At 46.2% G+C, this 20066-nt stretch overlaps 1 protein-coding gene and 5 non-coding genes across 7 annotated transcripts in view; all 6 read right to left on the bottom strand.

Moving 5' to 3' along the window:
- Positions 1-384: 384 nt before the first annotated feature.
- arid4a (AT rich interactive domain 4A (RBP1-like)) overlaps positions 385-20066 on the bottom strand; it is a 28120-nt gene continuing 8438 nt past the window's right edge. For both annotated transcript variants that reach the window (XM_042071983.1, XM_042071982.1), the window contains exons 9-26: positions 19104-19183; positions 18832-18908; positions 18181-18338; positions 15724-15796; positions 15397-15491; positions 14173-14270; positions 13068-13311; positions 11231-11383; positions 10944-11194; positions 9551-9724; positions 8662-8746; positions 7541-7727; positions 6761-6823; positions 4941-6515; positions 3896-4000; positions 3420-3626; positions 2975-3121; positions 385-2759 (exon numbers count right to left, since the gene is read on the bottom strand). In XM_042071983.1, the coding sequence (XP_041927917.1) occupies positions 2659-2759; positions 2975-3121; positions 3420-3626; positions 3896-4000; positions 4941-6515; positions 6761-6823; positions 7541-7727; positions 8662-8746; positions 9551-9724; positions 10944-11194; positions 11231-11383; positions 13068-13311; positions 14173-14270; positions 15397-15491; positions 15724-15796; positions 18181-18338; positions 18832-18908; positions 19104-19183 (3873 nt within the window). In that variant the 3' untranslated portion in view covers positions 385-2658. The remainder of the gene's footprint in view (positions 2760-2974; positions 3122-3419; positions 3627-3895; positions 4001-4940; positions 6516-6760; positions 6824-7540; positions 7728-8661; positions 8747-9550; positions 9725-10943; positions 11195-11230; positions 11384-13067; positions 13312-14172; positions 14271-15396; positions 15492-15723; positions 15797-18180; positions 18339-18831; positions 18909-19103; positions 19184-20066) is intronic.
- Positions 8432-8515, bottom strand: LOC121693813. Its single transcript, XR_006025590.1, has one exon. It is a non-coding gene; the product is annotated as a small nucleolar RNA SNORD53/SNORD92 (small nucleolar RNA).
- Positions 10132-10214, bottom strand: LOC121693810. Its single transcript, XR_006025587.1, has one exon. It is a non-coding gene; the product is annotated as a small nucleolar RNA SNORD53/SNORD92 (small nucleolar RNA).
- On the bottom strand, positions 11904-11986 carry LOC121693812. The gene has a single exon (XR_006025589.1). It is a non-coding gene; the product is annotated as a small nucleolar RNA SNORD53/SNORD92 (small nucleolar RNA).
- Positions 13523-13605, bottom strand: LOC121693809. Its single transcript, XR_006025586.1, has one exon. It is a non-coding gene; the product is annotated as a small nucleolar RNA SNORD53/SNORD92 (small nucleolar RNA).
- Positions 16042-16123, bottom strand: LOC121693811. The gene has a single exon (XR_006025588.1). It is a non-coding gene; the product is annotated as a small nucleolar RNA SNORD53/SNORD92 (small nucleolar RNA).

Genomic DNA, 20066 nt, shown 5'->3' with positions numbered 1-20066 from the left:
GGAAAGGGTGTTTTATGGTAACTAATTTTTCCTTAACTTGGAAGCATACCTTGTGTACTACTTCAGTAGTCTAAGTCTGTTCTTTTATTTTACCTCATCTGTTGGTCCACCTTATCAAAAACTGAAATGAATCCACAACTATCCCCTGCCCTTTCCACTGATATCCTAAATGCTTGTTTCCCAAATGCCACGCTAAGAATCTTTAGAGGGACGAGTTTCTGTAATGCTTATTTGACTATTCAAAGGGCCTTGCTTTAGATCTTTGGAGACCATATGCCTTATTTAGAATGTGCCTCGAAGCATATACCCTTAATATAAGAATTTCATGAGAGGATAGTGACATGGTTTAGGTGAGAAAAAAAATAATGTACTGAACAAAACAAATTATATTTCAAACTTTATTAGAAATGAGAGCTCTGCTTATTTTACATAAAGATACAATGGCTTTGCTCAAGAGAACCTAATACCTTGTTTATCCTTCATACAGGAAATCCAAAGAGAAATTGTCAGTGGAAGAGTTCTTCCATTCAATTGAATGAAGAGATGTCCTAAACATGAATATGTTTAGGTGTACTCAACATTTCCACCACCAGTCTAGGCAGTCTTGGCTCAAAAGCTCTCACTGAAGACCAATGATTGATTATTTATACACAGTTTAAAGATGTGATGCTAATGCTTCTACCAACTTGACATAGAAAAAAGGAAAGGTATTTCATATACAAAGATGTATTGTTTTTAAAAAATAATATAAATCATTTTTTACAGTTTGTGTAAAATGTATTTTTCAAATACATGGTTCTGGAAGATCTATGTACAAAAGAAACAATCATAGTAAGAACCCCTGGGCTAATACGTACACGTTCAATAAGCAACAGTTTTATTGAGTTGGTCAGAATTCATACTGGAGAAGGAAAAAAAAAAACTTAAATAATTACAAATACAAGTACCAGGAAATAAGAACAAAATGGGGGAGAAGGGAGTCCAAATGAAAATAAAAAAAAAACGAGAGCCACCGGCAAATGGTGGCATTCTTACGAGTCAGCTCATCGAGAAAAGTGAGAGTTTTGGGCTCAATGGCATTAAAGATGGGTATGTGTCTGTGTGCATGGAAAAATGGGGAGGGGGGGGTTGTCGTCATAGCAATATTTAACTGCACAGTAGTTACCCAGTTGTGACATCACAGTCAAAGCTTGCCTTCAGTTGAGTCTATAACATTAGTCCTAACATCAAACCATCTCAAGGACCCAACTGATGAGAGGGGAGGTGCCAATGTCTCAGTATTGTTTTAAAGGAGGGGAACAAAAAACACTGCGCTTCTATGGACTGAATAAATATATTTAACAAGTTGCAAATAATACCTTTTATTTTACACAAAAGAAATGAAATGCCAGCACTAGAAATATTTAATTTAAATAACTTCACGGCTGCCGTATATACTTTTTTGAAATTCTTTTTTTTTCCTGTACTAAAATAAAAACTCTGCAATTACATATAAAATGACAAAAGACACTCGCAAAAGGAAATGAGTCCACTGAAAACATCTTTTGTCCTGCATTCCACTGTAAACATGTACGTTCTCGTCTACTTTTTTTGTTTTTCTGTAGAATTGTTTTTCTATTAAAAGGGATGACAAAAATAACTTTTGCATACTTATAATCTGTGCTCGCACACTTGTTTTACAAAGAGTGGAAGACAGCAGCTACAGTTTTCAGTACACTACATTCCCCTTTGCAACTGACTTTGTCCTCGTTATTTTTTCCAAAATAGGGCACTCTGCTGTAACACATGTACTTTGGCAGTTCTGATGGAGCAAGCGAAGAAAAATTGACCTTTTTTTTTTTCATTTGTTTCAATCGTCTTTCCTTGATAACCATGTCCAGCTGGTTAAGTGACCACAACAGGGAGCGTCTTAACTAGTGTGATGCCATGAACTAACCTTATCCTGCTCAAGGAACAACATGGAGGATTTCTTTCTTTTGCTTGTTTGTTTGTTTGTTTGTTTGTTACTGCATCCAAACCAGCCCCAACATACGGGCCGCCGCAGGTGGATCTCTGAATCTCTGGGGTGTAAAGGCGTAGCAGGGAGGGGAGCAGAAAGGATGGAGGAGAAAGTGCCTTGTATTCGGTGTACAATGGACAGTGGTGTGAGGTGTATTGAGGTGTATCTCTGCACTGTATGGATGCTGCAGAGTAAGAGGGGTCGAGTGTGTGTGTGTGTGTGTGTGTGTGTGTGTGTGTGTGTGTGTGTGTGTGTGGCGTGGCTGTGTGTGTACTGCATGTACACAGGACAGAGTTGTTGGTGTAGTCGTGTTTGTGTGTTACATTCTGTCTCGCATGAAATCCTTTCTCCTGATGCTGCAACTGGTTGAGAGCTCAAAGTGTGTGAGAGAGAGAGAGAGACAAAGAGATAGAAAGAGAGAGAGAGAGAGAGGCAGGATCAGTTTTTTCTTTCTTTCTTTTTACAAAGTGCAGGAAGTGGGAGTGGCCAGGTGGTGATGGAAGGGGGGGGGGGGGGGGGGGGGGGCAGTCGAGTGCTATTGGTCGCTGGCTCTGGCTCGGCGTTTGGTGTGACTGCAGGGGGAGGCAGCGCAATGCTGACAAGGCAGAGGTCTGGGAGAGGGGTCAGGCTGGGTAGGAGGGGCCACCACGGGCGTGTCATCACCTGCACTCCACGGCAACTGTGTTCTGAGTGGGCGACGCAGACGAGGGACTCATGCCCGTGTCGGATGAGGAAGAAGTGGAAGCTGTGGTGTGGGACACTACAGAGAGGACAAAACAGGGATCCTTAGTTTGATACTTAATTCTTGCATATTTTAACAGCCATGAAAACTGTTTATTCCATGAAAACTAACATTACGGAGTCGAAAAAAAAAAACAGAAAATGAAGACATTTGCAGGAACATGACTAAGCTTTGCAAAACATTACAAGTACACAGTCAGATTGCATGAGAAAATGGCATGCAGGAGAATTTACCTTCTCTTTCTTTCTTTTTTAACCTCTTGCGCCGGCGGTCGATGGAGGCCACCTCAGACTTTAGGGACATGTAGTACTTCCTGATCTCCTGCAGCTTGTCCTGGAGGAAGGAGATCCGCTCTGTGCTCGACATGTTGTCCAGCTCAGCTGCAGAAGAAAACAATGAGGCATATATTACCACACCACCTGACATCTGACAAACTGTACACTCTCATGATGACTTAATAGATTTTGTTATGGAAACATAAAATATTTTTGCATTAAAAGACAACCTGATACCGGACAGAATCAATGCCATTTCCTCCTACTGAGCAAGATCGCCCATTAAACACACCTATACCCATAAATCAGCCTACCCTAATTAACCCTGAACACGCATTTGAGAAATCCTGACAACTTGGAGACAAGGTAGTTAGTACACTGGCTGGTCAAGCAGGATACTCACTGTGCTGGAATGTCCACTTGTATGTGCGTGGGGAAGGGAAGGCCTGCTTGTCCTTGTGCTTGTCCTTGTCCGTCTCCTTACTGTTGGGGGACACGGTCCCTGGGGAGCGCGACTGCTTCTGGGCCTTGGCTATGCTGGAGGGCTTGCTGGGGGTCAGCTTATTGGAGGGGTCTGTGACCGGCAGGTCCTCACTGTCACTGCTGTGACCTGGGAGGGGGAAACAAGTTAATACTCCGAAACATCCTAACAGGGAATGCAGCATCAAAGGCATTGCGTGATTATATTCATTTTGCCCATAATTTCCCAAAATGGGCACTGTGCAAGTACATTATTGTGGCCTTCATGAAAATCAGAGAGGAGTAGTCCAGTATGCACACACAAGTTACAGGCCAGATATCAATGGAAGTGACACGCAGACCTCAGAAGACATGCGAATGAGATTCTAACTTCAAAGGCTGACCACCCGGCTTCCCCACCTGTTCCATTCTTTTCAGTCTTGGCGGTAGTGCTAGAGCGTTTCTGGTTGCGCTTCACCTTCTTGGAAGCAGAGCTGCTGTTGCCGTCAGTCAACCTCTTCTGGCCTGAGGAAGGGGAAAAACAATAGACGTTGGGCACGAGCACGTACACGCATAGACACTTTGAACTTGGCACAGTGTTGCCTCTGACAACGCTAAAGATCGAAGAGTTATGTTACATTTGGAATGTAGACAGGATCATGGTGAACAGTTGGGCTATAATTTGCTACACTCCAAGTACAATGTCGTTAACAATTCATTGATCATGAATTTCAAAAATAGAAAACATTACTCTTTATTACACACAGTAACAAGGCTAGAACAGCCATGACTTGCCATTCAAACAGATCATTGTAGTTGAAATATCTATTCTTCACCCACATAAATGATCAGATTTTGAATACAAAGTGACAGCCATAATCAAGAGGGATATTTTGACCCAGAGCCTACAATGCCACACACATCATTCAAGTAGCCCTCCAATCAGCAAATGTATTCACGAGTAACTGTACTTTACTCATGAAATGCACTACACTGAATATGATCCAAATGTCTCCTTTTCAGAGGGCCATTTTCAGCTTCATGAAGTGGATTCCATTAGGTAAAGTGAATTAGATGAGCGATTAAAAACTTTGGTTAACCCATTTACTCCTAAAATGCCTACTAAAAACGCCTATAGAATCCTATGGCATTCTAGACTAAATAACCTTATTTCCTGAGGGTTTTCTGAAAAAAATACTACAAATTGTCAACGTCTACCAAAATGTAATATCTAAGCCTCTGTAGCACCTAGAAACATGAAATAAAAAGCATGCTGCGCTACGCAGCAACCAGCGGGAGGTTCAATGTTGCGCTATGCAGCAACCAGCGGGAGATAGAATGTTGAGTCATGCAGCATCAGGCGCGAATGGGTTAAGGCCATGCATAACTTCTTCTATATTAAAAGCAACCAGCAGTGGTCTTCATATTAAATTGACAGGTGGGAATAAATCCACTGGGTCCTTACCTCGATCCTTCGTATCGCGCTCCTGCAGCGAGAGGCTGGAGTAGCTGGAGCTGGCGCTGGCGTCGAAGCCGTGCATGGACTCTGCCTCGCCCAGGCCCTCCTGCGACTCGCCGTCCACCTCGATGGTCACGTCGCTCTCGCTCTTTGTGCTGTGCGACTCCGGGCTGGCGGCCGAGGTCGGCGGGGAGGCCGAGGACGAGATGGCCGACGGCCGCTGGGGGACCGACGCCGCCGTGGCGCCGAGCGGCAGGTGGGAGGACGACGACGACGTGCAAGAGGAAGACGAGGAGGCGGACGAGGAGGGCGGGAGCTGGTTCTTCACCTCTCCGCCTCGGCTCGCAGGCAGCAGTAGTTCGCCGGCGGGCTTCTCCTTCTCGTCCAGGTCGTCCAGGTCCACCTCGTAGCAGAGCAGCGCCTCGGGGCCAATCTGGGGCATCATCTCCTCGTCCCTGCCCGACGACGGCTCCACCTGGGGGGGCACGGAGCTAGGCGTGTCCGCATCCGTTTTGGCCTGAACCTCTCGGGTCAGGGACGGCATCTCCATCTTCACATCCGATTCTTTGACCGCTGACAATGCCGCCATTGCCGTCGCCGCCGCCACAGCCGCTGTGGGTGCGGCGAAGTACTCTGCTCCTCCTTTGGACGCTCCCTCGCTCCTTCTCTCCGTCTCGGGGGCTCTCTTCTCGGGCGACAGGGTTTTGGCGGGGGGCTCCAGGCGCGCCCGCTTCTCGGGCGAGCGCTGCTCGGTGGCCTTGCGCTTGACCACGCTGCTACTGCTGCTGATCGGGCTGGCGCTGACGGCGCCAACGGCGCTTGCGTTGTGCTCTTCGTTGTCCACCTCCTCGGTGGCCGAGTCCGTGTCCGAGTCAGCCGGCTCGCGGGGCCTCTCTCTCTCACTCTGGGCCAGCTGCGGTGACACAGGAACAGCCTCCTGGGGCTTCTTGGCGGGCCGTGGGAGGCTGCCAGGAGTGTCCCCCTCGGGAAGTGCCGCAGGGGTGGCAGGGGTGGACGTGGGGGCCGCCGCAACGGCAGGCTGGGTGGGGGTCTCGGCACCAGGCTCTTTGAGGCGCCCCCTACGTACTTTTGACCTGGGGGTCAACTTCTCCTCTGGCTCAGGAGTCATGGGCACTGATGATTGTATTGGAGTCGACGGAGTCGATGGTGGTGGTGGTGTTGTTGGTGATGCTGCTGTTGTTGTTACTGTTGTTGTTGTTGTTGCTGCTGCTGCTGCTACAGTCGTTGTGGTGAGGTTGGCCACCACAGGCTCTTCCTCTGGTTTGTCACTGCTTTCCTGCGTCTCAGAGGACCTGGGCTTCTGTGCAGGGCTGCTGGGAGCCTCTACATCCGTTGCTGTGGTTGTCGTCGTGGTCACCGCCGTAGCTGCTGCGGGCGCCGCTTCAGCGGCACTTCCTCCCTCTGCTGCGGTTGTGGCCGTTGCCGCCTCTTCTTCCTCTTCTTCTTCTTCCTCCTCCTCCTCCTGCTTGGCCACTACGGCCTGGTCCGTCCCCTCTGTCCAGTCAGGCTTCTTGTCAGACAGGTCTTCACTCTCACTGTCCTCAGAAGAATTCCCGGAATCTGCAAGCAGCAGAGACAATCTACGAGTGAGATTTTGCTTTTCAAAAACTAATCGACTGGGTTTATGTTATGGACCTCAATAAATTACTATTAATACCCAACCCAGCAACTATGCAGGTGCGCAATTTATAGCACGACATGTTCTGCTGATCCTTTCTATCCAGCCGTACGTCGTCGTTATGTGACACAATGTTCTAACCTTGACGTCAGAGTGGCGAGACAGCGACCGGAGAGGCACTACATACCGTTAGATCCTCGGTCTGAGTCATACATCCCTGAAGTCCTCCTAGTGCGTCTCCGGGGAGTTCCTGTGTGGAGACAGATTACATTAACGCCACAGCCCATCCAACCTCAGTTCACCGCACAATACAGAAGAGGCAGCAGCCTAAGCGTTTTCAAAGGAGCATGCACAGCAGTGTTCAGACAAACACTACTGACGTTAGCTGCAACATATTTGCTTTATCATGTGCTTGCTTCATGCATGATTCTAACTTTACCAAGTTGGCCAGCATTTGTTACTTTCATAATAATAATAATAATAATGCATTTGCACAACATGTACGTGAACACAGACACAAGAAAACCCTTTTGTTAAAAACTTTCCCACTGAATAGCTTGTGCATACTGTTCTATAAAATGTATCATTTTAGATTTAAGGCTACAGCAGAGCAGACAGCAAAGGTTGTACTGTTACATAAACCATCTGAAAGAGGAAGTCTACACAGCCTCCACAACACCATCACAAGCCATCTCTTTATTGCAGGGCATCTCTGCAACTCAGGCATTGGTAAACAAAAGAGTCTTCTCCACAGTAGAGGACACAGAAGAGGAGACGTCCCCAAAAAGACTAATTGTAAGCAGGATGCCTTAATACAACTTATGTATCGTCTTTCATGCTCTAGATTCCATTAGACAAGCCATCCCAGCAAGACGGGTAGGTAATTAAGTAAGTAAGAAAACAAACAAACAAATAAATAAAAGGCCCAGGATTGACCATGACCCCGGAGTCAGCGCGGTGACCTTACCGTCTCCATTGGGCAGAGCTGAGGGTTCGGACTGGTGGGAGCTCTTGCTGCCTGAGCGGCTCTCATTGCTGGGGGTCTTGGAGGCGCTGCGCGAGGCACTGGGAGGAGTGGATTTGAGCGGGGGCCGGCCCCTCTTCGGCCCCATCTTGGCCTGCTTGTCCTCCTCCTTTTCTCCATCCTCTTTATTCTGCTCCAGGACACACAAGGCACAGGGTCAAAGGTCACAGGCAGAGCAGACTCTGCAGAACAGGAGTATTTACAGCAAGACTGGGACAACTTGAGTTACAGACAACAGAATGCCAAGACAGCCAAATGACATGAAAAGAATATCTAGTTCATAGGTCAACCTGTCCCACTCTTCCGAAGTCAGACATCATGAAGGTAGAAATAACATCTCTATAACGGTAACAAGCTTTTGTTTGGGTGACATTTGGGTGGAATTTCACAGGTTTGTTCCAATTGCATCTAATCAACACTACTTCAGCTACTTAATCAGTAGTATCTGTATCTGACTTTTATATGTACAGTTATTCAGGTAGCACATCTCTAAAGGTGATATATGGGCTAACTTTTTGAGCAATGTTGCAGAGCAATCACGTAACCATGTGCTGACTGGACGATCATGGACATTTGCCTACTAATGATCAAAGCTCTGCATTAAAAAAGTTGATCATCAATGGGAACATGCCAGAACACAAACACTCAAGAACACTGTCCAACAACATAGCTCAAAGAGTTGCCTTGTGCATCATCAGCTTAAGAGCAGGGAATGACACCCTTAATGTATGTCTTCCATTTCATCATGGTCTGGGAAAGCCATCAAGTGTCTTGCTATAACCGTTAGCCATGATGGGAAAGAGCTCAACTCGTGTGCTTAATGGCCCCATCAGACAGATCAGACAGCCAAGAGAAGTGTGACATCAGGTGACATCTGTGGAGAAAAGTGAAACCGTTCTCTGGAATCATCATGTTCTGCTGGGCTTGCTTTAACCTCAGAGTCTTACTCAAGTTTCTAATGAGGACTGAACGGACAAGTCGGACAGGGATCTCTCGGTATACTGTCGGTTTACAGCAGATGGCGTGTCGGGGCGGGTGGGAGTTGACAAACAACGGGGACCCACCTTGACTTTCTTTTTCTGTTTCCTTTTTGTTCCTCCTTTGTCAACAGGCCAGATTATCCTGTCTGCCTTCACCCACTCGTCATAGCTGGCACACACACACACACACACACACACACAGAGAGAGGGAGGAGACTTTAGCAGCTTGTCACTTCTGAGAATTTACACATCCTCTAAAAGTATTGGCCTGTCATGCAGAACTCTAGCAAATTCTTGTCGCTGTCCATTTCATTAAGCCCCATCTGTCATGTGGACGTCGCCATGGTGACATGCCTGTGAAGCCACGTCAATCACGGACACCCATTTACATAAACTAATTAAATCTATTGTTTCTCCATTGTAACACATACGCTAAGCAGATTTAAAAAAACAAAAACAAATCTCTTTTGTAATTCTTTATTCAGTAAAAACACTGATTTGTTTTATTACTTCTATAACGTTAAAGATGCAGTGCACCGCTAAGCAATGTTTACGTCATGCATACATGTAGACGTGTAGCTTAATCTGAATCATGTGAGAAGCAACGTTGCAAGTCAATAAAGTTTAGGTCTCTGGTTCGGGGCATAGTCAGAGAAACGCAAGTCTGTTTCAGAGGCAGGAGTAAAAACCTATCTATGAGGATCAACGCAAGTTTCCTTCTGAACACAGCATCCTTCAAGACCTTTTGTATGGCTAGGTTTCCATTACTTAAAACTACTAAACTGAATGGATGAAAATGTGCACTGCATTAGTACATCTCCTGTGTTTCTGCACCTCACATCATCAATAATAATGCTGCAATATACAATAACCTAACCTTTCCTAACCTTCACTAGCATGTCTTCCAATCCACACTGGAGGATAATCTAATCAGGTCAATCTGCCAATATGTGAAAACTGTGTCCCAACTCACCGGACGTTCCAGCCGTAGTAGTGCACCAGGTAAAGCACCTCTCCGTCATCCGTCTCGGTGTTTTTGATGTTGGCCTCGTAGATCTTCTGGGTTTTGCCCCGCCCGTACTTCACTCGCACCTTTGTCCCCGTAACCGAGTGCTCAGAGTCTTCGTCACCATCTTCATTCTCACCTCTACGACAGACAGACAGAAAGGAACAGTCAAACAAACTCAAGTAACCCTTTCCTAAGGAGCAGTTCACATGACTTGAATAATCTTCACGTGCATCCTAGAACAAGGAGCAACTAACGCTGCTGTCCCTAATGGGTATGACCAAACAAAAATGAAACAGAAAAAACAAATACCTTCAAAAAGGCATAAATTGTACACAACACATACTGAGGATTCCAATACCAACACCAAAGACAGATGGCACAGTCTTTCGCTAATAGCCAAACATCAAGGATCCCCATAACAACGCCATGTGTACATCGGGAAGACACAGCCTTTCGAAATACGGACAACTATCGTCACAATGGTGGGGCAAACATTTGAAAGAACCCGGCTTTCTAACTCCTGCGTCGAGGAGTTCAGTCTGGGGTGAATCAGATAGCCAAGAGAATCGTGGCATCACAAGACAATCAGCTCATAAAGCGAAACCATTCTCAGGCATCATCACACTCAGCCCCTGCGTGTGCCTCAGCGTGTGCACGTTCCGCTCACGACAACCAGACAACATCCTTACCGAGACCGCATGCATCCAAAGCACTGTAGATGCTAATTATGTGACTGCCTGCAGCTTTTGATTGATGGCAAGAGGAATAGCAGTCTTCCACTGCACATGGTGCAGAAACGATGTCTGACTTGTGCCTGGGCTTTAAAAATAGACGTCGTATTTATAATGAGCAAAGTAAACTTGCTGTGCTGCACTGTCAACAATGCAAGTTTGCTTACAAACGCAGTTCACAGCCATAAATGAGAAAAAAAAACACCGTCTCAGCCACAACGACAAAAACAAGTCTGTGGGCATCACAAGTCTGTGGGCATCGCATTCTACAGAAAAATGCTGATAATTTTTCACAGTGCTCGTGGGTCAGAATTTTTCAAAGAGTGTAATGCTTTGCTGAAAATTACCTTCTAGACAATTCTTTCATCCTTGTCTGCAGCACCACCCGAGGGAATGCTTTGACAGTTATGAACCTTTAAGCATCACACAATAGCAAGTAGGATTTATTCACTTGGATCCTTGCCGCAGATGTCGCAGATGCACAATGTATGACACTGCCATGAAAGGGACACAACTGACTCTTGTGGCCTGACTGATGCCATCATTCCACTCCACACTCCCAGGGCGAAGTATGTAGAAATATAGGCCCCTAGAACTTACACACGTTAATCATAATAAATACATACCGTTCCTGGGTCCTGGACCTCTCTCCGTCGTCTTCTTCCTCATCCTCATCATCCTCTTGCTCCTCGTCCTCCGACTCCTTGTCCGACTCCTCGAAGCGGCGGCTGCGTCTCTTGCTGGGGGGCTCGGGCCGGCCGTCTCCCTCCTGCTCCCTCCTGTCCCTCTGCGGCTGCTGCTCCTCCTCCTGCTGCTCCCCTTCCTCCTCCTCCTCCTCTTCCTCGCTGGCCTCCCCTGCGGCACGGGCCTCCCTCTCGCGCTCCCTCTCGCGTTCGCGCTCCCTCTCGCGCTCCCTCTCGCGCTCCCTCTCGCGTTCGCGCTCCTCTTTCCGCTGCTGCCGCTGCAGCTGCTCTTCTCTCTGCTGCTGCTGGTGCAGCTGGCGCTCCTGGCGCGTGGGCTCCTTGGTCTCCACCTTCACCGGAGTCAACGTGCACCGCCGCCGACCCTGAGAGAGAGAGAGAGAGACAGAGACAGAGACGGACGGCCGGAGAGACAGAGAATGAGTGAGGACAAAATAAGTGCAGAAACAATGAATTGAACCATTTTAGTTTAGACCATTTTGACTCAAGAGTAGGCCCACTGTGTCTTCTAGACGACATGTTCTATTTTTGGGCTCTCCTTTTATCCACAACTACAAAATAGCTACTCTGTCACAGGGAGGGGCAAAAAAGATGTCTTCATAGAGTGCATCTGAACAGCTTGGTTGCTTCATTACATGTGGACACATGCTTTTCCTGGAAAGGTGCAGATATTAAGCTGCAGGGGCATAAAAACTATTCTCAGCCAACATGCAAACTGACTAGTCGCGAGGGTAAATTGGCGTGAAGTCCTCGACATGCATCAACAGACACATTCACTGACATCACAGAGAGTATGCAGCTGATGACTGCATGAACCATGGAACACTTAAGTACAGACTTCAACTGTCTGGACAAAAAGGTAGTTCCTTGTCATGGCACTGGGGACAAATCAGACAGCCAAGAGAATTGTGGCATCTCAAAGACATCAGCCCAGAAAGTGAATCCATTCTCAAGCATCATCATGTTTTGGTCTAGCCTGGGAACACCCAGACCTTCACAATTGTACAATTGGGAGTAGGTCTGGAAAAGGTTAATTAACTTCCAGCAGGGGCTTAACTAGTAGTGAAATTAAACTTAAATTGGTACATTAAACTGTTACCAACATTTCAAAAGGGTAGAAATGTTGTAAACGAAGGTTTTAAATGCAGTTGTTTACCCAGTTCCAAAGAAATACACGTCCATGCCGGATTAGCGATTGTATTTGCGTGCCTGTGTTTTAGGGACATTGAAAATTGGTTTAACCTACAGAGCAAATCCCAAATTTGCCAAAGGTTTGTATGGGTATTCCCAGGCTAGTTTTGGTCCCTATTTGGCAAAAAAGCTAAAAAGCCAAAGTTCTGAACAACTTTGTTGTACAAAGACAAAAACAACTATACAAAGTTGTATAATAATTAGTATTAAAGTGTTTCCCCATAACCCTATCTACTCTGACTTCCGACAGCTTGGTTTGTTGTTTTCACAAGATACTGAGATAAGCTGGGCCTATCTCTATGTTGCAACATCACCTCATGTTATTGTAACAGAAGTACGGCAGTCTTTTCAGGGAGGGAATTCAGAGTGGGGCTTACCGAGCAACTACTAAACCACTCCAGACAGCAATATTTACACAATACTACACACCCTCGGCAGTATAATCCTTCCACACAAACACTCGTATGCTTAAGTAGACACGAAAGGTACAAAGACCAACTGAATGAATGAACAAACACTTTCCACCAGACAAAACTCTAGGTTCATATTGCATTCATTAGGAAGTCTTTGAAAACATAATGGGCTGTTGGTGGGGCCAAGGCTGCGTTTTCTGGACCTACAGTGTTTGAAATGCAAACCACAAGTTTCTTCAGTCAGATGCAAATCACACAGAACTCGCCATACTCTTAGCAGGGCCGGACACAAAGATTTGTGCTGCCTTAATTAAGGTTCTATAGCTACAAAGAGACTTTATTTCTGCTTAAACCAAAAATAAACCAAAGTTAAAATGTGCAAAATAAATTAGCAAATAAATAGATAAATAAAAATAAAGTCTTCTGATAACTCTAGTCGCCCTACCCTCGGTGAGGAGACTCCTTTGTGGGCTTTTTCGCTCTCTGCCTCAGAGTCATCCTCGTCGGCAGCTGGTTTGTCTTCAGTGGCGGCAGCGGCCGTCTCGGACTCCTGACGAGCGTCGACGGGCTCCTGCTTCACGGGATTCTGCTGCTCACTGGGCGCCACGGCAGGACGTGGGTCATTATGGTGGACAGTGCGGAAGGTGATGCCAGCAGACCGACAGTACTCCTCAAAGCCATACAGGTACCTGGCAAAGCACACACAAAAATAAGTCGGGAGGGCTAGAGATGACATTGAAAGAATACATAGACAGTATAGTATTGTTTTGCCTTCAGAAGGGGTTTTAGTTCTGTACTGTAATATTTAATTCTTCATTGGACATGTAAATGTTTTGGAAGGGAGGCTCAATTGAAGTCAGAACGGGATGACATTTTAAGCTAAAATTATTCAAAGGGGGTTGAATCAGATAGCCAAGAGAATCGTGGCATCACAAGACATCAGCCCAGAAAAGCGAAACCATTCTCAGGCATCATCACGTTCACCACATCAGCTGTGTTTACTAGCAACTCAGCTGCTTGCACCCCGTTGTGCTAGCGCAGACTTCCCCGCTAAGCAAACCGTCCGCTACAGGTACGCTTCCTGCAGGCGACCACAGACACAGCTGTTCCAGCCTGGGTGTGCTTAACCCTATCCACACGTGGTGCTGCGCGCTGTGAACAGGCTGGCTCTGCAATAGCAGCAGGCTATGTGACCAAGGCCTCATCAGAACAGCTCATCCCAACAACAACACGCTGCAAGGCCATGCTGTCGTCTTTGGAGGTTTGTTTATTTACTTACTTGTTTGTGCACACTGACAAATGGTTTAGTGCCTTCAACACAATCAAAGAATAATATGGTGATGCAATCTAAAGTCCCCGAGTTTACAGGGGTCTTCTTCACCACTGCAATGTATTGCTTGAGAGTTTGGGGTTTGGTTGTTAAGATTCAAATCACCCTAAATAGCCCAAAGCAGATGTCAACACATTGCACTTCATTAATTGCTGTGGGACTGTGCCTGAGGCAGGCAGCATGGAGTGACGCATGCAAGCAAACAAACACACAGACTTACTTTCTGTAGGCGGTCTTGACATTGTAGGAGGCAGCCGAATTGAGGACTGGAATCCCCAGGTCCATGTAGATCTGTTTCCACACGGAGCCACTTTCAATCTGCACCAAAACACAAACCAGGGGTTTTGCATAAGGACCTCTGGCATCTGGCTTCAATACAACACAACACGCCATGACACACTACAACAACTCCAGCCATTACACAATTTCAGCCAGGACTCAAAACAGAAACTTTCTGCTGTGAGGTAATTACAACCTTGGCAGTAAATTGTGTGGTGACACCAAGTGTGTTATGGGGAAGTAACACAACACCGCGTGGGAAGACATGTCAAGGCCATGGCATTTGAGAGAGTTTAACTTCTAGCATGACAGCAAGCGAAACAGGAACTACTACTACTGTGTCTAATCTGTTGAACTGTTCCCAGCATGGGATACAGTTGGCAGTGCAGAGGTGTGCTTAAGCTGTGCCTTAGGCATCCATCATGTTTTTACTGTCTCATAGCACAATATCACCACCTGGTCAATAGGCATATTCTACCCTGCTAACAGTAGATTAATTAAATCATTAAATGTTAAGAAAAGGTATGTTTTCCCTTTTAAGTATCTATTTATTGGCTATGCTTATGTCTCTGGGGACAGCTAACCTGTAAAAGACAGCTACGAATTTAATATAAAATATCTTTGTAGGCCTAACTGAAAGGCAAAAGACACTGCGGAAGAATTTAGTCACACAATAAAAGAACTTCCTTTTTTTGGGGGTGTTAGTCACACACACAACGTGGGGGCTGCTCTGACAGGCATAGCTGATCAGAGAGCTGGAGAGGTCTGACGTCAGACGGCGTCAAGTGAAGTAAAGCGAAAGCGCTCTTTACCCCCCCCCCCCCCCCCCCCCCCCCCCAGCCTCCTGCTGTCACCCAGCTAACAACAGAAACACTGAGAACACAGCGCTCTAAATACAGAGCGCTGCACTCGTCTCCGCTGCATAAGGCTAACGCTTACCATCATCTCTTGTGGTTATGATGGACGAAGTGGGAAGAAAGAAAATAGAAAAGGGGGGGGGGGGGGGGGTCTACCAGAGAAAAGAGGAGCAACTAGAGTTTTTTTTCAAAAAGAAAAGCAGACACACAGAAAAGCAGGCAGAGAATAAGCATAGAGAAACAGGCAAAAGAGACAGAGAAAGAGAGGAACTAACAAAAGAAGAAAGACCGTTAAAAAAAACCCTCACATTGTCACAGCCCCCATGCTGATGCACCAGCCTGAAGAGCTTGAAGAGGTTGAGATCCTTGTAGCCCAGCACGGGAGGCTTGTTTATGGGAGTTCCTGAGGGGGGGGGGGGGGGGGGGAAGAAAGGGCAAAGAGATCAATACACAGTCATGGGGCTTTTCAAAGAGCCGGTACAAATCTGTGGTAAGGGAGGAATCCAGCTACGTGGACCCAAACAAACATGTAGACCTTTTAAGGACAACTGCCGCTTTGTTATTGGTTCGGTGACAGGCTCCTGCTTCTTGTAATCATTTTTAGCGCAGTTTTGTGAGTGTTTCGAGTGACCCACCTCTGTCTTCCATAAATTTGTAAAGCTGCTGTAGGAAGTGGTCCCTCTCCTCCGGGTCTGGTTCATCGTCAGGCTACACAAACACAGACACATACAAAACAGGGTTATAGGATATCAAGTCATCAAGGATATCACAAACAAGGTATCAAGACATCAAGAGCAATAGGATGTGGACAAGACCAAGTGTGCACTTTCTGTTCCAAATGTTTAAAAACAGATGGACTCTTGAGTCTACATCAGCATTGGCTCAATGTCAAGAAGACAGATGCTCTTAATCAGAAATAAGCGCACTACGATCATATCAACAGTTATCTGGGGCTAATCAGATAGCCAAGAGAATTGTGTCATCAACGGAAATCAGCCCACAAAGCGAAACCATTCTCAGGCATCATCATTTTGAGCTCCCTGTTTGGAAAACAACTGCTGGACACTTCTACATGCTTCCCCGTATCTTCACTCTCAAAATAAAATGAGCTTGCTTGCAGACTCGCCCCGTAGGCCATTGGCCACTCTACTCTCAGAATGGGCTTTAAAACGATTTGTGCTTCCTTTTCACGTCCGTTTCATATGTTGATCCATTTTGTTCATGTCCTTTACCTTGAAGTGAAAAGTGCAAAAAAAAACAAAACAAAAAAAAAAAACAGACAGAAGCCTCCATTGGTATCCGTTTTGAGGCATAACGCCTTCACATAGTGCACACTGTACAACTAGAATTCCTGCTGCTGTCCCTGATAGCTGGGCAAAGATGGTGAGGAACGTAGCGGGACCGTTGACTCTAAACACTGGTCAACCTGCCTCCCTCCAGCTCGGCAAATGGGGCCAGTAGCTCCCAAATCACTTAGAGCACCAATGGCCAGTTTATGAGTGCAGTCTTGCTGTCATCACTGTATCAGGTTGAGTCTGCTGTTGGAAAGCTTGTGGGGAGGGGGACGGGGTGAGCTCTAGGTCCTTCTCAAATGCTAATGCTTCCATACTAATCCCTGCATATCCATCAGAGGCACACCCAGAGGACAAAAACAGAAACCCCGTCGTCTTAGGTGTCATTTTTAAATACAAGCGCAGGTTTTGCCTGTATGCGCCTGGTAAAGACAATGACATGCTATGTTAGCATAACAGACAAGAAGGAAGATGCAATAATAAAAAAAAGTTTTTAAAACCAAAACTGTTTTGTCAGCATAGTTAGAAATCAAAGGAAGATAGATGCAAAACACTGGATATAAATACAACAATTCACAAATGAGGCCACACAGAGTATTTCCCAGTGATTTATAATTGCACTATATACTGCCTTACACAGACTGCTGAGCTCCTCAAGCGTGAGGGCTTCTCTTGACTAAAGCCCCAGTGCTCAGGTCGCCGTCTCTCTTTGAGGCTTTGGGAGCCGAGCCTCCTGGTGAAGCAGACCCAAGTCCCTCCACCATCCCGCCAGACTCCTCCATGCTCATCTAGACAGCCAAAGCACTTGGCGCCTATGCCCATGAGCCAGATAGTCACGCTCAGGTGGGGGTTACTAAGTCTCTCTCTCTCTGAGGGAGAGAGACACGTAGGAAAGAGCGAGACTGGGCCAGCCCCTAGGCCAAGCTGGCCAGCCTTCCACTGGCCACCAGCCAATCCCTGCTGCCTCCTGCCCCTCCTCCTCCCAGCCCATGATAGGAAGTCACCATCGCCATGACGACCCAGTCAGAAAAACTCAAACAAATGACCATTTGTCCTAGTCTGCCCGAGAGCAGAAAGAATGGGGCATTGTTTGGTGCAGAGACGGGAGGGGGGTTCCCCACATGCTGTTTGGCCATTCAGGAGACTCAATCAAGGTGCTTTGGCCAGTGGTCATGAAGCAGAGCACCAGAGAGAGAGGGAAAAGAAAGATGAGGGGGAGGGGGGGGGGGTAAAGAGAGGGCAGGAATGCCTGTGGCCCTTCTTATCGCCTCTTGGCGGCCCGAGGCAGTATTTACATTCCTGGCTGGGGTTGATTGTGGGCTGGCTGGGGGCTCTCTCGCTGACTGGGGCAGGGATTCCCATGCCTTCACATGGCTGTGGGGTGGGGGTGGTTGAGTGTGTGAACTAAAAGCGCTCTCAGACTGGACGACTGCCTCAGCTTCTGCTACTTAGAAAACAACTCCAGAATGCAAAAAAATACAATAGTTTTGGTGACTTGAAATACACACAAACTGCCAAAAGAAGACAAAGTTGAAGGACAGACACTGCATAAAATTTTATATCCCATTTGCTCAAAATGGTTCTCTGGTGGCTAACATCTCTACTTCAAACAATTATGTGGTTAACAACTCCATTCCTTAAAGCAGTTTCACTCAAACTCCCTCAGTTCCTTTCCATGCTTACCCTCCAGCTACTGACCTGCGAGAAGAACCCTCAAACATGTCAGCAGGGGTAACAACGTCCCACTGGAATAGGTGGTTATATAGCGCGATCAAAAAACAAAAATCCCCACAGCCTCACCTGGTCAGCCTCGGCCTCCTTCTCTTCTTCCTCGCTCTCTTTGCCTCGGTCCTCCTCTTCCTCGTCGCTGCTGGACGACTCCAGGATCTCGCTCATGTCCATCTTCCAGCTCTCCGGCACCTCCTTGGTCTTCAGGAAGTGCATGGCGCCCTCAAGCCCTGTGACAAGACGCGCATGGTCAGAACTCCCTTCCAATTTGCGTCCCACAACTAACAGTCCAAACACGAACAGTCAGAATACAAATCTGAGTTCATTATGACACTATAGCACTTTTTATACGATACCACAATATGAGAGCTTGAGAGACCATAATGTAATAGTCACAATAATATTTATGATCCAGAAATAGCATTTGGAACGCCTCTCACAGCTAGTGTGCTGACCTGAGAGTTGAACAATAGGCTTGTAATGACACAGCACTTGGACTTTTGTGCAGAGCAAGAAGTGCTGATGAAGAAATGATTTTTCGCATCTGATGAGTAAGGTCAGAATTATACTGTAACACCAGATCAGCAACTCCTGGACACAATTCTTGGCATCACAGCCTCACACAGTTATGCATAATTAAGGCATCACAGTGTCATCCATCTTCAAGTACTTCCAGAGTAATTAGTATTTTTAGACTTTCAGCAGCAGGCCAACCAAGCTTACCTTTCTTGGAAGAGTACTCCGACTTCGATATGCTGTCTATGTTCAGCTGATGGATGTCTTTTCTTGCCACGGTGTGACTAAAACATGAAGAGGGAGGGAAAGAAGCCAAAAAATAAAGTTTAGAGGATGATCACAGTCAAAATGCACTCGTACACATCACATGCTGAGCTGAAAAATACACTGGAACTGTTCTACACGGTCAACAAATTTCACTAACTGTAACAGAATTGTTGTTATAAAATTATAAACAGATGGAATTCTAAAGTACTTACAATTTGGAATCAGCAAAAGATCTCACTAAACATTGGTCCTTTTTGACAGTCAGGTCGTCATTGCAGCTGGGAGATATAACCTAGAGGTGGAGGCAGAGGAAAAGGTCACTTACAACACTCATCCAAACAACCTTTCACCAACACTCATCAAAACAAAACCGAGGACATCTCTACTTCTTTGTAGAACACGATATGTTACATTTGAATGTATTATGCATGTGGTGGCAGTTCACAGTAGGGATCGACCAATATGTTTTTTTCAGGGCCGATACCGATATCAATTATTACCAAAACAGGAGGCCGATAACCGATATGTAAAACCGATATGTCAGTTGTCAAAAAGGGGGGTAGATAGTAAAGGCGATATGCTGCAAAAATGTAATTCAAAAGCATTTGATTATGCAAACTTTTCTTTCTTCTTTTGATACACAATTGTCTATCAACTTGCATCACTTGCAAGTGTAAATCCTGTGCATCATGTTAATCCAAGAGCTGAGTGATTATTAGCCATTATTTTAGTAGGCCTACACAATGGGCTATGTGCTTGTTAAGGGACCGGTCACAAAGAGGATGCTTTGCCATTGTGTGTGAGAGCACGAGAGAGGGAGAGGGAGAGGAAGAGGTGCATGCATGATGGCAAGTGTTATGGTTGAATAGTTTAACAAAACCGTTTTAAAATAGTTCTTAGGCTATTTAAGCATGCAATTTGTGTCAATGTGTAGGCTATAAGCTACACTTTTGAGAGCCTAAAAGGCACGGTAATAGCCAGCTCAGGACACAATTTAGTTCAGGTCGGATTAAATCACGGCTGGCTCTGGGTGCATGTAGTCTTTTCTGACAGTCCGTTTCAAAAAGGAGCAATTAGACTTTTTGATGTTCGCTATCGCATAATTTAGGATTTGTCTGTACTATGTCCGCCGAGGTGTCCCGTTATCCGCAATTAACGAACGAGGCGGAGGCAGA

This window comes from Alosa sapidissima, chromosome 19, assembly GCF_018492685.1.
Source record: "Alosa sapidissima isolate fAloSap1 chromosome 19, fAloSap1.pri, whole genome shotgun sequence".
Lineage (NCBI taxonomy): Eukaryota > Metazoa > Chordata > Actinopteri > Clupeiformes > Clupeidae > Alosa > Alosa sapidissima.
This window is presented reverse-complemented; position numbering and strand designations above follow the sequence as displayed.